The sequence below is a fragment of the Rattus norvegicus genome, chromosome 5, assembly GCF_021556685.1.
Source record: "Rattus norvegicus strain SHRSP/BbbUtx chromosome 5, alternate assembly SHRSP_T2T, whole genome shotgun sequence".
Lineage (NCBI taxonomy): Eukaryota > Metazoa > Chordata > Mammalia > Rodentia > Muridae > Rattus > Rattus norvegicus.
Window position 1 is genome coordinate 103,671,149 of NC_141538.1, and position 14,595 is coordinate 103,685,743.

General features: G+C 42.4%; 1 protein-coding gene across 6 annotated transcripts in view; it reads left to right on the top strand.

Annotated features, from left to right (window-relative positions):
• Ccdc171 (coiled-coil domain containing 171) overlaps positions 1-14,595 on the top strand; it is a 346,651-nt gene that overhangs the window by 79,395 nt on the left and 252,661 nt on the right. For all 6 annotated transcript variants that reach the window (XR_015620046.1, NM_001134641.2, XM_087550831.1 and 3 more), the window contains 1 exon segment: positions 3,072-3,210. Coding sequence is in view for 5 of the 6 variants with exons in the window: in NM_001134641.2 (NP_001128113.2) it covers positions 3,072-3,210 (139 nt within the window). In the remaining variant the exon portion in view is untranslated.

The window sequence follows — 14,595 nt, forward strand, 5'->3', positions numbered from 1 at the left end:
TTCCCCACATCTGATAACTCCTGTTTCCACCCCCACTCTCCACCCCAGTCCAGTTCCTTCTCCTCATCCACCTGCAGTGTCTATTCTGTTTCCCCTTCTCTGTGAGAGTCACATGCCCCCAATATCTTTTCTTTACTTTGATCCATTTTCATTGTTTCGTTCTACTTTCCAAGGTATTATAAGTATAGCAAATACCTTTTCTATACATATTTATTAGATTTAGGTAATTTATCTTGGACTATCTCTGGTTCAAAAGACAACATGCAACACTTGTTGCATTGCACCCTGGGGGAAAAAGGTTTATTCAGAGTATGGGCAAGTGTCATAAAAATTAGCTTCTTACTTTTCCTTTTGCCTGAATGCAGTGCTGACTTTGTCCCTCACGTTACCGCTTATCGTGGAAGAGATGGCCCTCCTGGAGTTATGAGGAAGATCTCAGGCTAAAATCAGCGGCAGTAATGGAATTAACACTATTCAGATGCATGTGAATGTTTAAAGTGTAGCTTCTGAGCTGCCTTCTATTACATGTGCACACGAGCAAGCACAGCTGAATGTGATCGTTCTTCCCCATACTCTCAGCACGTGGGCACACAGAGGAGGGCAACTGTGAGACTGAGCCAGCACAGTCCTTTACAAAACGACTACACGTCAGACTCTTTTTAAAAAAGAAAACCAAGCCAAACCAATGTAAACACAGGTTAATACCAGCCTGGATATTTAAATAGCAAAGCAGATATTTTTGGAAGGAGATTTATGTGTACTGGTAACACAGTCCAAGAATGGAGGCATGTGACGCTTCTGATTGCTTGTGAGTAAGCTCCAGTGAGTCTTGTGATCTCAGTGTCTTCCAAGCACCGAGCTGATCTGACTGTGTTTTCAGCTCCTCCCAGGTGTGGCAGGCAGGAGTGAGTTTTCTTCAGCTGTTGTTAGTCATGTCTCCATGGAAACATGTTTTACCATCTGTGGCTTGTCCCTGTGATTGAACACCTTATTCAGGTGACTCTTTTTTATTTATTTTTTTTTATTTTAATTTTTTAAATTTTTTATATTTTTCCATCTTTATTAACTTGAGTATTTCTTATTTACATTTCAATTGTTATTCCCCTTCCTGGTTTCTGGGCCAACTTCCCCCTAACTCCTCTCCTCCCCTTCTATATAGGTGTTCCCCTCCCCATCCTCCCCCCATTGCTGCCCTCCCCCCAACAATCACCTTCATTGGGGGTTCAGTCTTAGCAGGACCCAGGGCTTCCCCTTCCACTGGTGCTCTTACTAGGATATTCATTGCTACCTATGGGGTCAGAGTCCAGGGTCAGTCCATGTATAGTCTTTAGGTAGTGGCTTAGTCCCTGGAAGCTCTGGTTGCTTGGCATTGTTGTTCATATGGGGTCTCAAGCCCCTTCAAGCTCTGTCAGTCCTTTCTCTGATTCCTTCAACAGGGGTCCTATTCTCAGTTCAGTGGTTTGCTGCTGGCATTCACCTCTGTATTTGCTGTATTCTGGCTGTGTCTCTCAGGAGAGATCTACATCCGGCTCCTGTCTGCCTGCACTTCTTAGCTTCATCCATCTTATCTAATTGGGTGGCTGTATATGTATGGGCCACATGTGGGGCAGGCTCTGAATGGGTGTTCCTTCTGCCTCTGTTCTAAACTTTGCCTCCCTATTCCCTGCCAATGGTATTCTTGTTCCCCTTTTAAAGAAGGAGTGAAGCGTTCGCATTTTGGTCATCCTTCTTGAGTTTCATGTGTTCTGTGCATCTAGGGTAATTAAAGCATTCGGGCTAATAGCCACTTATCAATGAGTGCACACCATGTGTGTTTTTCTGTGATTGGGTTACCTCACTCAGGATGATATTTTCCAGTTCCCTCCATTTGCCTATGAATTTCATGATGTCATTGTTTTTGATAGCTGAGTAATATTCCATTGTGTAGATGTACCACATTTTCTGTATCCATTCCTCTGTTGAAGGGCATCTGGGTTCTTTCTAGCTTCTGCTATTATAAATAAGGCTGCTATGAACATAGTGGAGCACGTGTCTTTGTTATAGGTTGGGGCATCTTTTGGATATATGCCCAGGAGAGGTGGAGCTGGGTCCTCAGGTAGTTCAATGTCCAATTTTCTGAGGAACCTCCAGACTGATTTCCAGAATGGTTGTACCAGTCTGCAACCCCACCAACAATGGAGGAGTGTTCCTCTTTCTCCGCATCCTCACCAGCATTTGCTGTCAGGTGACTCTTCTTAACCCACAGAATGCAAAATGCCTGGTGCTCTGAATGAAGTTGGCGATTGCATAAGACTTTGGTCGGACACTTTCTAGGCCCTACTCTCCCAGGTTCATGCTGACAGCTAGAGCAGCATGTCCTCAAAGGAAATGAATTTCATCTTGACTTTTTTCCTTTTTAAAGTTTCTGTGCACCAGATCTGTTCTATTTGGAGGGATAAAAACATGCTTCACTTCCATTATATGTTAATAACCTTATTACTAATTTTAAGGTAATTTTCTTGGGGGCTGGAGAGATGGCTCAGTGACTCAGTCAACAAGAGCACGTGCTCTGTGAGTATGAGAGGCTGAGATTGTATCCTCCTCACTCCCGCAGGAGGTCAGGGATGCCTAGCCAGCCAAAGCAATGAGCTTCTGGGGTCAGTACTCACTGACTCTAGACTGTCTGTGGGAGGACATGATGTCCTGCTCTTGCCTCTGTGAGCTCACAGGTGTGTTTCTCATAAGCACACACGCACACAGACACGCACCTTATCACTTTTGAGGCAGTTTCTGAGGTGACTGAATTGAGATGGGTGGATTTTGTTCATCAAAAATAATATGGGGACCTCATCAGTACTATCGCAGTCTCTTTGCTTATTACCTTGGACACAGTACAGATACCTATTGCCAAAGGGGAAGTGCCAATCCCTTAAAGTCTTTTATTCAAGAGTCCATAAATCTTTTAATTTGAAAAAAGGAAAGGTGGGTATTAAGCAGCCTTTGGCATGTAAACATGATACACGGAACATCTCCAGCTTGCGTGAGAGAGAAGTACATTTGAAAAACCTGCTCTGCCATTTTTACCTTTTCAGATTAGAAAGAGAATTTTTCTCCCAAAACAAGAATCTAAATGAAGAGATCGAAGATCAGAAGAAAGTAATTATAGATCTTTCAAAGAGACTCCAGTATAATGAAAAAAGTTGCAGTGAGCTACAGGAGGAACTTGTGTTGGTAAGGATAAAGATAAACCCCTATGGCAATGGCTTTATTGGGCCATATTTGATGTGAAGCAAGTTTATCCCCTTCCCCCGCCATGTATCATGAGATGCTAGTGCGAAAGTAATTTCAGTGACATTGTTAAAAATTTCAAACTGAAAGTACTGATTTCATCAAATATATACATAATAAAAAACTTGCTAACTTGGAACAGTTGGGAAAAGCCAACTGAATTAATAACTATTCTGAATTATAGAGTATTTTATAATATATTCAAGGGTTATTATTTTTTCCTTTCTTATTGAAGTGCATAGAAAATATATCTGTGGAGGACAGGCAGGACTTATAATCAACAGATTTGATAATTTTAGTGACTTCATTTTCTAATCATTTTATACATTTATATCACACCATATAACATCTAATCAAATCTTTTAGTGCGAGTATGTTAGCTATCATATATATTTTTTATTTTACAATATTGATATGCTCTTGTGAGCTACCCTTAGTTTGAAAAGTGCCAGTGTCTCCCTGTTGCATTAGAATAATCCAGCTTCTTGTCCTATACCCAGGACTCTTCATTTGAGGTTTCATGCTAACCTCTTTAGCTGCCTTTCATTTGTCAGAATTCTGCTGGCTCTTTAACATGTTTTCATAATTTTTACTTTTCAGATTATGTTTTTGTCCTCATGTCTATGTTGTCCATAGCAAGTGCCTACATATCCTGTAAGGTTTGCTGGGAACCACAGTGGGGGAGAAGGCATAGTTGTAGCCACACTGTACTTCCTCAAGCCTTGTCTCAGCATACACACTTCCTCAGAGACTTGGCTTTCACTCAGTTATGTCCCACAGCTCTTAGAGGTTTTATACTGAGGAGAATGGATTTTATATTTCCTTTTCAAAAAGATAAAGAAATCAGACTGAGCTCAGGGACCCTGGTGGGGGAGCTGGTGGGATGGCTGGAGGAGCAGAGGGGGATTGCAACCCCATAGGAAGAACAACATCAGCTGCAGGGGCCACCCAGTGCTCACAGGGACCAGACCACCAACCAAGGAGTGTACAGGGAGGATCCATGGCTCCAGACACATATGTAGCAGAGGATGGCCTTGCCTGACAGCAATGGGGAGTGGGGCAGGGGGCCTTGGTTCTGTGGAGGCTTGATGCCCCAGCGTAGGGGGATGCTGGAGGGGTAGGGTGGGAGAGGGTGAGTGTGTGGGAGCACCTTCATAGAGGCAAAGGGGAGGGAGGAAAGGGAGAATGTGGGATGGGGGCTTGTGGAGGGGTAACTGGTAAGTGGGATATCATTTGACATACAAATGAATGGAATGATTAATAAAAAAAAAGAATTAGTGGCCAAATCAATGCTTCTAAGAAGAAGGGTAATTAATTAAAACTTTAATATTTTAAACATATTTTTGAGATTAAAAAATTGTGTGTTTGAGTTTTGGCCTGACTGTATGCTTATGTATTCATCCATGCACCATTGAAGGAGGACAGAAGAGGGTGTTGGATCCTCTGGAACTGGAACTAGAGACAGGTGGGAGCCATCATGTAGGTCCTGGAATTGGATCGGGGCTCACTGGAGAGCAGCAGTGCTCCTAACCTCTGGGCCATCTCTCCAGTGTTCAATGTTCCAACAGTGTGTATCCTCCCTCCCTCTTCATCATGAGATGGGCAGTATGCTTGGGTTCAGGGGGCAACTTTGCTTGCCTTGTGAATCATTTGTCATCTGAATGTGGGATTTGAAAAGTTAAGACATTCAGTGATATGGGAAACACAGATACCATGGACTGTTCTATTTTACCCCATGATTTATATTTAAAGTCTTGCATTCTAGGCTAACACTTGCCATTGAGCTGTAGATTTTGTGCATGCCCTGGTCCTTCACTCTTAGTTCAGAAGGATGGCTAGGTGGAGAGGAATGTCCTAGGGCAGTTGAGCTGATTGCTGAGCTTGGTCTGCTTGCCTACTGAACATTGTTCTCAGTAGTTTGGAAAGTGGGTCAGAGGGTAGGAGTGCAGAGTTCAGAGGTCAGACGTTATCTCTGATCTAAGTTGCACAGTTTCTCCTAGTTCTGGCCTGGAGCTCTAGTAAGTAGATTTTAATTTGACTTTTACATGTTGATGGATAGTCTAGGGCAAGTTGCAGCTCATTAGAAACCTTTGTTTGCTCGGCATTCTGCCTATTAAACACTATCGTTTTGGTAAGGGTGCTGAAAACTATTGTTTTCAATTATTTCTTTAAAGCTTGCTAAGTCACTCTCAAGCACTAAAAGCAGTTGCAGAACTAATGAGATGCTAAAAAGTTCCTGGGTTGCCACCGAAGTGATGCACTGGTTCAAAATAACAATGTTTTCTTTTTCCCTCTCTCAAGTCCATTGTATGTTATTTTTATTGCTATTTTAAGGTTAGCACACAGTGATGAGCTTCTGTCTGTTATTCTTTTCTATTGCTGTGTTGAAATTGTCTAACGAATGTGATGAGGGAATTGTGGCAGCAGGACTTGAGGGAGTTGGTCACATTTCATCTGCAGTCGGGAAGCAGAGCCATGACTGCCTGGGACAAGCAGGAGCCAGCCTGGGTAGTGGCAAATGCAGTGGGCAGGTCTTCCCGCCTCAGCTGAGCCTTGGCCTCAGTCAGGCCCAGAGGTCCACCTGATCAAGCTGACAGTTGAGATTAACCATACAGCTTCATTTTGGCATCTTCATGTTGTCTTATGTCTTACTCTTTTCATCTTTTGCTTGTTTTCCTTCACTGTCACCTTTCTCTTTCAACTTTAATTTTGTGTGTGTGTGTGTGTGTGTGTGTGTGTGTGTGTGTGTGTGTGTGTGTGTGTGTGTTTTTCTGCATCCTTAGGCTTGAACCCTTCAACCCTAATGTTAGGCAAGTGCTGTACCACTGAGTTTATATCCCTAGTCCTGAAGCTTCGTGTGTGTGTGTGTGTGTGTGTGTGTGTGTGTGTGTGTGTGTGTAGATCAGAGGACAGCTTTTGGATGTTGATTGTCTCCTTCTGTTGTGGGTTCTGGGGAGTTGAACTCCTGAGAGTCAGGCTGGGGCAGCTGCTCTCTCCTGCTGAGCCATTGTGCTGATCCTGGTTAAAATCATTTTTCTGTGTTTCCTTACCTGACTGTATTAGAAAACATACATATTTACTGACAAACCAATTGAATGGAAATACTACTGCTAGTAAGTATATTTTTAATTCAATGAAGTTATTAATTTATTGATTTTCCTAAATTTTATTGCCATATTCTTTTGTCATTGCTGTCAGTAAGTCTTGATACTCTGACAATAAAGAAAAAAGTCAGGAAGCTTTTTTGTATTATTTGTTTTTGTTAATACAGTTCATTTTCACTGTTGAGCACACACACACACACACACACACACACACACACACACACACACAGACATACATACAGATGTATGTGGTGCATTCTGATGACCCTCACTCCCACCCTTGCATATTTCCTTCCCCATTGCTGTCAACCCCCCTCTCCCTATAAGGGCCCCTCCATGTCTTCTGTTTAGTCTTGTGACTCAGTTTAACCAGGCCTGTCCACGTGAGTGCCGGCGTGGAGCCATCCTTTGGAACACTGGGCTCAGCAGTAGCTACACCATTGAAAGACAGGTACTCTCTCTCTTGCAGCATTTCTAAGTAGCCAATCCATCCCCATGGAGGAGTAGGTCTCCAGGAGCCCCTCCTCCATCAGACTGACTGTTGACAGGCCTAGTCAAAATTCATCAGTCTAGGTGCACACAAGTATACTTCCTGTGAGTTCATGGTTGCAATGGCCATGCCAATAGGATAGCCTTTTATAGCTCTCCTGTCTGTCACTGAGCTCTTTTTCCTTCTGCCCCCACTTCTACAGTGTACTCCCAGACAGAGACTTGGTGAGGTCAGTGTCCTAGGGTTGGACACTTAACAGTCACTTATTATCATTTTGACCAGACTCTGTTTACAGCCATCCACTGCAAAAAGAAACTCTGATCGTGGCCAAGGACAGCACACAGTATTTCAAATATTTATTAAGTATCAATTTAATAAAACGAGAGCAGTTAAGTTTCCCTCAGGACCTATGACTTTCCCAGATATGAATTTTTGACCAGGTTTATAGAAGCAGACATGAATACTCTCCTCTGCTTGGACCTCAGATCAGTCAGAAGGTAGTTGTTTCCTCCTTTCCAAGTTAGTTTTAGCTATTGACTTGATACAGTCTAGCTACACCCGAGAAGGGTGTGTGTCAGGAGAAGGAATGCCCAGTGTAGACTGGCCTGTGGGCCTATCCGTGGGGATTGTCTTTATTGTCAATTGATGTAGGAATTCCCAGTCCACTGTGAGTGACACTGTTCTCAGGGAAGGGGTTCCTGGGCTGTAAGAAAGCTACCTAGGGATGAGCAAGCTGGCAAGCAAGCAGCCTCACTCCATGGTTTCTGCCTAAGTCCCTGCCCCAACTTCCCTTAGAGATGTCCAGTAGCCTGAAATCTGAAACAAACCCTTTCCTCTTCTATATTGCATTTGGTCAGAGTGCTTTGCCACGGCAACAGAGACGAAAGTAGAACACTCCCTAGGTCACGCCACTGCTGTACCAGTGCGCACATCTTACCTGGCAGGCTGAGGTTGTAGCACTTAAGATCTCAGCTGGGTAAAACTGTGGGCGAGCATTGTCCCCCTGTAGCCTGTGCTGTACCTTCAGGCACTATGTACAATAGCCAGCAGGGAGGGAGCTTCTAGTTTGGTTCCATATTAATTTTTCTATGTCCTGCAACCAGTGTGCATGGTGTCTTCAGCATCAGGGTATGCCTTTCTAATTCTGTGGGCAACCAAGAGCAACTGTAATAGTCTAGACAGCTTGGGGGCTTCTGAGGCCTTCATGACCAATGGCTAACAGGGAGGTATCCCACCTGCTGTTGGGGTTTTCATGTCCTTACTCATGGCTTCTGGGCACTGGTATTATCTATCCACATAGATGTTCTTTTGCTACTTCGTGGGTTCCTTTTTCTTCGACCATTGCTACTTTGTGGGTTCTTTTTTCTTCTATTGTTATCTACTCCCTCTTCCTCCACTCTTCCAACCCCTTTACACTGGAGAGGAGAGACAAAAGGGCAGAGGAGAGGGGGCGATGCTATCCCCAGACTGCTTCCTGCTGATTAGGGATGTCCAGTTCTTTGGGGCAAGTTTGATCTTCCCTGTCAGGTTATCTGATTTCTCCTTGTTTCTTCATCGTGTATGACTACTTAACAAACAACAACCAATAGCATCCAGGCACCAGCCAGCTGCCAGCAACCTCTCAACTCTCAGGGTCCAAGCCTTTATATACCCTCTGAAGAGTCCGCTGTACCTCAAATGTCACACACTCGCAGAAACTGCAGCTGCTCAAATCACACCCCTGCTATAGCACGAGGCAAATCATAGTCAGCAGCTGTGCTCAATCTGAAGCAGCCCCATCTCCCACGCCTGGGATTAAAACAAAAACAATATTTCTGTGTTTTAAAAAGAAACCAAAATTGTTGCTACCCCTATGTCTTTGTTTTCTCTGTTTCTTACTATGGTAAAATATATGAGTATAAACTTTATATTATTAGCCTTTTGTAGTGCAAAGTTACCTAAACATTTTTTACATACTCCTTTATTGATTTTGTTCTCGACAGACCAAGGCAAGGTGCTAGGTAACACTGGCCATATTGGTGACTCTGGTTGGATTGACTGTCTTCAGTAAGGTGGAAGGGCAGCCAAGGCTGATGCCCGACATCAACCTCAGGCTTCCACAAGGACAGACGCCCACACCCACACCCACACAGGTGTACACACACACATGATATCCCCCAAAATAGAAGAAAGAAAACAAAAATGGAAATATCAAATTAAAAATTTAAAGCCACAAAATAGAAATTTTGTGTTGTTATATCTTAAAACCCTGGCTGAGCTTACAATTTGCATGCTGGATGCTTTTTCTTATGGAGAGAGTTTGACTCAGGAGGAAACGTTTACCTCTTGCTCTTTTGGCTTATTCATTTTAGGAACACAGTGGTTTCCAGGGCGCTCGGAAATCCTTCTGAAGTTTATTTGAATCACTGGCCTTTTGATTTCATAGCATATAAATGTGCAGCATAAACCTCTCATGACTAGCTTGTTCTTCATACCAACAGTGCGTTCCTAGTTTAGGTCCTGTTCAGGACTGTTATTCATATCTTTATCTTAATTTTCTCTGCTGCATTGGAAGAGAAAGATTAAATCCATTTATTTTATTTAATTAGCTAATTTTCTCATTAGTTTTAGTGAAGTCATGGTGCTAGTCACAAAATACAAGGGCTTCAGGAAATCTTGAAGCAAAAAATAATACTGTGTAACCTGGCACAGCATAGACTAAGATTTAGAACAGAAAGATAATTTAGAGATAACGTAGCCCATGATACACCAAATGTTAGTAAACCACCCACAAAGAATTTTCTCCTCTGTTTCAGGACATATAACATAAATATAGAACATATTTTTTGGGAAATACAAGCTGGGTAATACCAGAGTTTTTTTCTGGACAGGGCCTCACTATGTAGTTCTGGTTGGCCTGGAGTCACTGTGTAGACCAGGCTGGCTTTAAATGCACAATGACCTGCCTGCCTATCAAGTTCTAGGATCAAAGGTGTGTACCCCATTCCCAGCCCCAACCCCCACTGTTTTCAATTTTAAAAGCTTTATAAACTTAGGTGAATGTAATTACACTGAAATTCTTATTCATTGTCTGGGTAGTAAATTATTGGCTTCTGGTGACTCTTAATGTCACAGAATTGAGTTTCAACATAACACTTAAAGGGTGCAGAAAACCTGTTTTATATTATCATGATCATGGGACATGAATCTTGGAGGAATTTGCCTCTAAAATATATTGATCAAAGGGACGGAGCAAGCCCTTAAGAGCATCTGCTGCTCTTCCGAGGTGAAGAGTTTAGTTCTCAGAACTCCATTGGTGGCTCACAGCGAGGCTCTGGCTCCTATGGTTCCTACGCCCTCTCCTGGGCTCACATGTGCACTACACATGCTCTTGCATAAGCTAAGAAAGAAAAAGGAAACCCTTACATTTTAAAACTTAAAAAATATAGCCTTGATTCCAAATCTGTGGCTTGAAGAATCAGCTAAACTATATTTCTAGACTAAGCAGCTTAGCAATTTTGCTTATTAAACCCAGCCCGAAGCCCAGCAGCTGCAGCCGGTCTGTCTGTCTGTTAGACAAAGCCGAATTCTGACACTCTGTGCTTTTGAAACAGGGGGCTTTCATTTTCAATTTGCTATTATTATGACTTTCCTGGTGCTTTCTTCAATGAAATTTCCCTAAGTCCATCATTTCTTGAGGTTTGTTTTCCTGCTACTCAGTAATATTTAGTTAGCGCTCTAGGAGAGACCGTATATTGAAAAGGGAATTCTAGTTCTCGTGAGGTTTTACTGAAAAGAATGTTGTATTCTCTGAAGAACTTATGATTGAAAAGTCATGTGAGCATCTTCTATGCTTTGGGGACTTGACTTACTGCATAACAACAAAGATTGCTCTCACTAGATAGAATTTTGGAAGTGCTTTTTGATTGTTATGCTTTGTGGCAAAGTTAATGTTCTTTGATAATATTTTTTGCTTCAAATGTTCTATTGGATTTTGTTTAAAGCATTTTTCTGATTTTTGGGCATGTTCAAAACTAATGGATTAATGAATATTTTATAGTAAAATGTGATAAAATTATTGATTGCTATTGTTCACAGAGAAAAATAGTAATAATACTATGTGCACTGTTTTAGCTTATGTAAATATCACCATCTCTCTGATTGACACTGTTGAGTGGTGAGAGAGAGAGAGAGAGAGAGAGAGAGAGAAAGAGAGATAGAGAGGGAGAGAGAGAGAGAGGTATTTTGATTTATATGAAGGCCCTGTAATGATTTGTATATGAAGTAACCCTGGAAAGGCTTGAAATATTAAAGTATTGGTCCCCAGGTAGTAGATCTGATCATTGAGAAGTAATAGAATCATGAAAGCTCTGATTTAATTAGCAGACCAATCTGTTGATGGACTCATAATTTGATGACAATTTTGGGAGGTAGTAGGAACTTTGGAAGTGAGGTTCTGTTAGAGAAAGTAGGTCACTAAAGTATAACCTTTGGGGGTTCTGTTCCGGACCCCTCTCTCTATGTCCTGTGCTTGCCTATGGCTACTAGATGAGCATCCTTTTTAACACGTGCTGGACATAAAGTATTCAAGTGTATGAGCCTACAGGGACTATTCTCACTCCAACCAGTATACCACCCGACAGAGAGCAGGTAGTGTATGCATTTCTGAGTCTGTGTCACCTTGCTTAATAGAATAGTTTCCAGATCCATCTATTTCCTGGAAAGTTCATAACTTTTCTAGATTTGTTTTTACTATTTTTAAGCATGTGTGTATGTGTGCGTGTGTGTGCGTGTGTATGCGTGTGTATGTGTATATGTGTGCACACACGCACACACACAGATGGACCGTGTTCATAGAGACCAGAGGCAACAGATTCCTGTGTGGAACTGAAAGTATAGGCAGTTGTGAGCAGAGGGTGCCCAGAGTCTGACGTTAGGTCCTGTAGCAGAATACTTTTTTAGCTGTAAAATTCTTTGAATATATTATTTTATTCATTTACATTCCAGTCATTACCCCACACTCAGTCTCCCCGACCCACAGTTCCTCATCCCATCCACTTTGCCAGACATTTTGCCCTCATAGTTATGTGTGCGAATGCCTGCATGCATGTATGCAAGTGTCTTGGGACTTGGAGTTAGAAAAGAGTGTAGGCTGTTCTGGAGTAAAACTATAGCCAGTGGAGTTTTCACATGTGTGTGCTCAGAAATGAACGGAGACCACCTGCCAGTCCTATAGTCCCTCCTCAGCAGCGAGCTCTCTCCATTCTTACAGGATTTAAGTCATGTGGGGGAGTCGCTATCAGAGCACATAATTCTGTCCGGTGGTAGTGAATGATACTGTGTTTAGTATACATTTGAGGTGACTGTGCATTCAAGCCCACTTGATGGGGACCCACTATCCAGTCTGACTCTAGTTCTAGGAGCTCTTATGCCTTCTCCTCGCTTAAGAGGTCACAAATGCTTCTGGAGCACTCATACACATGCAGGACATGCAACCATATAATAGAAAAGCAATAAATCTGATAAATAAATACTATGAACCACCCCTCCACTGAACTATATCTCATATTTCTTATTTACAAAATAGTTTTGTTTATCTTCAGAACTAATAGCTTGCTACATGTGAGTAAAGGTCAGAGGACAATTGGTAGGAGTTATTTTTTCTCTTTCAATCTGTTAGTCTCAAGCATGGCACACAAGTTCAGGCTTTGAAGCAGCATCCTTGACCACAAGAGCTACCTACTGTGCCCTCTGCTCTTTTACTGTTTTCTTTGACACTGGGTCTCACTAACCTGCCAAGACGGCCCTGATTTGCCTTCTGGCTTCCTCAGCCCTGAGCGGCTGGCATTACAGGTCCTCTAGAAGAATGTTATGTGCTCTCTCCAGAACCATCTCTCCAGCTCCAATTCCATTTTTCTCTACAGGTGAGAAAATCCTGTTGTTTGTGTGTTCTGTGTTTTCAGGAACCCCTCACCAGCTGATGGACGTCCAGGATGCTCCTAATTCACCAGCTGATGGACGTCCAGGATGCTCCTAATTCTTTGCTTTTGTGAATAGTGCAGCACTAAACATGGATGTGCAAATCTCCCCGTGGTAGTTATAGTCCTTTGAGTGTATACATAGGAGGGCTATGGGATCATCTGATAGTTCTAGCTTTGGTTTTTCAAGGAACTTTTATGCTGTGCCAACATGTATACCTACCAGCAGTAGATAGGGTTTGACTTTTGAGTTAGTATCTTAGTTATTAGTTTTATTTTTTCTTAAAAAAAGATTTATTTATTTATTATATATAAGAGCTGTCTTCAGACACACCATAAGAGGGCATCAGATCTCATTACAGATGGTTTCGAGCTACCATGTGGTTGCTGGGATTTGAACTCAGGACCTTTGGGAGAGCAGTCAGTGCTCTTAACCGCTGAGCCATCTCTCCAGCCCTGTTATCAGTTTTCTTGATAATAGCTATTCTGACAAAATGAGATGAAATTTCAGTAGTTTTAAAAATTATTTACCTATGTTTATAAGTATTTTGCTTACACATATGTCTGTGTACCACTTACTTGTGTGTCTGGTGTCCATGGAGGCCTGAAGAGGACATCTAAGCCCCTGGGAGTAGAGTTATAGATGGTTGTATGCTGCCATTGGGCGCTTAAATCTAACCTGGGTCCTCTGGAAGAGCAGTCAGTGCTCTTAACTGCTGAGCCATCGCTCCAGCCCTTTGAAGTAGTTTTTTTAAAGTATTTTTTAAAAAAATATTTCTTAGATTCAAGGTTCTTAAAGCTTAGGATAACTCCTGAGACAACCAACTGAACCCACGTCAGTGCCCCTTACCAGCACTCCTGAGGATTTATGGTGAGATCCATCTACAGGCCTTGCTGGTAAAGGAACATTACTAGATCTTATTAAGGGAGGTAACCCAGACCCAGGAAACAAACATCTCAGTTATCGCCCACCTGAGCTCCGAATCGTCATATACAAGGGTACTCTGCAGATGGAGACTGTTAAAGAAAACACAACCAGTCAAGTGTAGAGCCGCGCAGCCCAGTCCCCACAGCTGCAACACGACTCCTGCACCTAAGCCTCAGGGATCGTCTCAGAAGAGGAGGTGGAGAGATTGTCAGGGCCATTGGAACAGGGCATTTGCTGTTAGAGTGTGTTGCTGAGGCATGTCAGAGGCTACACTTATGAAGTCCTTCCTGTTAACATGGCTGCCTAAACATGAGCTGAACAAGGCTGACGTCAAAAGCCATGGTGACGTGGATGGGAAAGGTCGGGGAGACACAGCCCTACATAGACCTGCAGGCAACTAAGAACGCTGAGAGGAGGAAAAAATCTTCTCCAGAGAAGAGCATACTGATTCATTATCCAATACCAAATGGTCAGTTCTGCAATTACACATACACACACCCCACTATGTAACAGGTAAGAAAAAAGGAGGCTGTGAATTTGAAAGAGCAATGAGGCACATGAGAAGGTCTAGGAAGAGGAAAAAGATGTAGTTATAATCTCAAAAATAAAAGCAATAGTTAAAAATTAATTTTTAATTTTTCGACAGAGATCATTACAGAAAACCAATCAAAATGCAGAGTTGTGAAACCCAGTCCCAGCAGATACATCCACAGCACAGCTCCTGTACCTTAAAGTAGTTTCTGTATGCCCTTCCCTGAAGGCTAAGGGGATAAACACTTTAAATATATTTAGCCAAGCACTATACATCTCTAACCATCAGGAGTTCACTATTAACTGTGCTTAATGGTT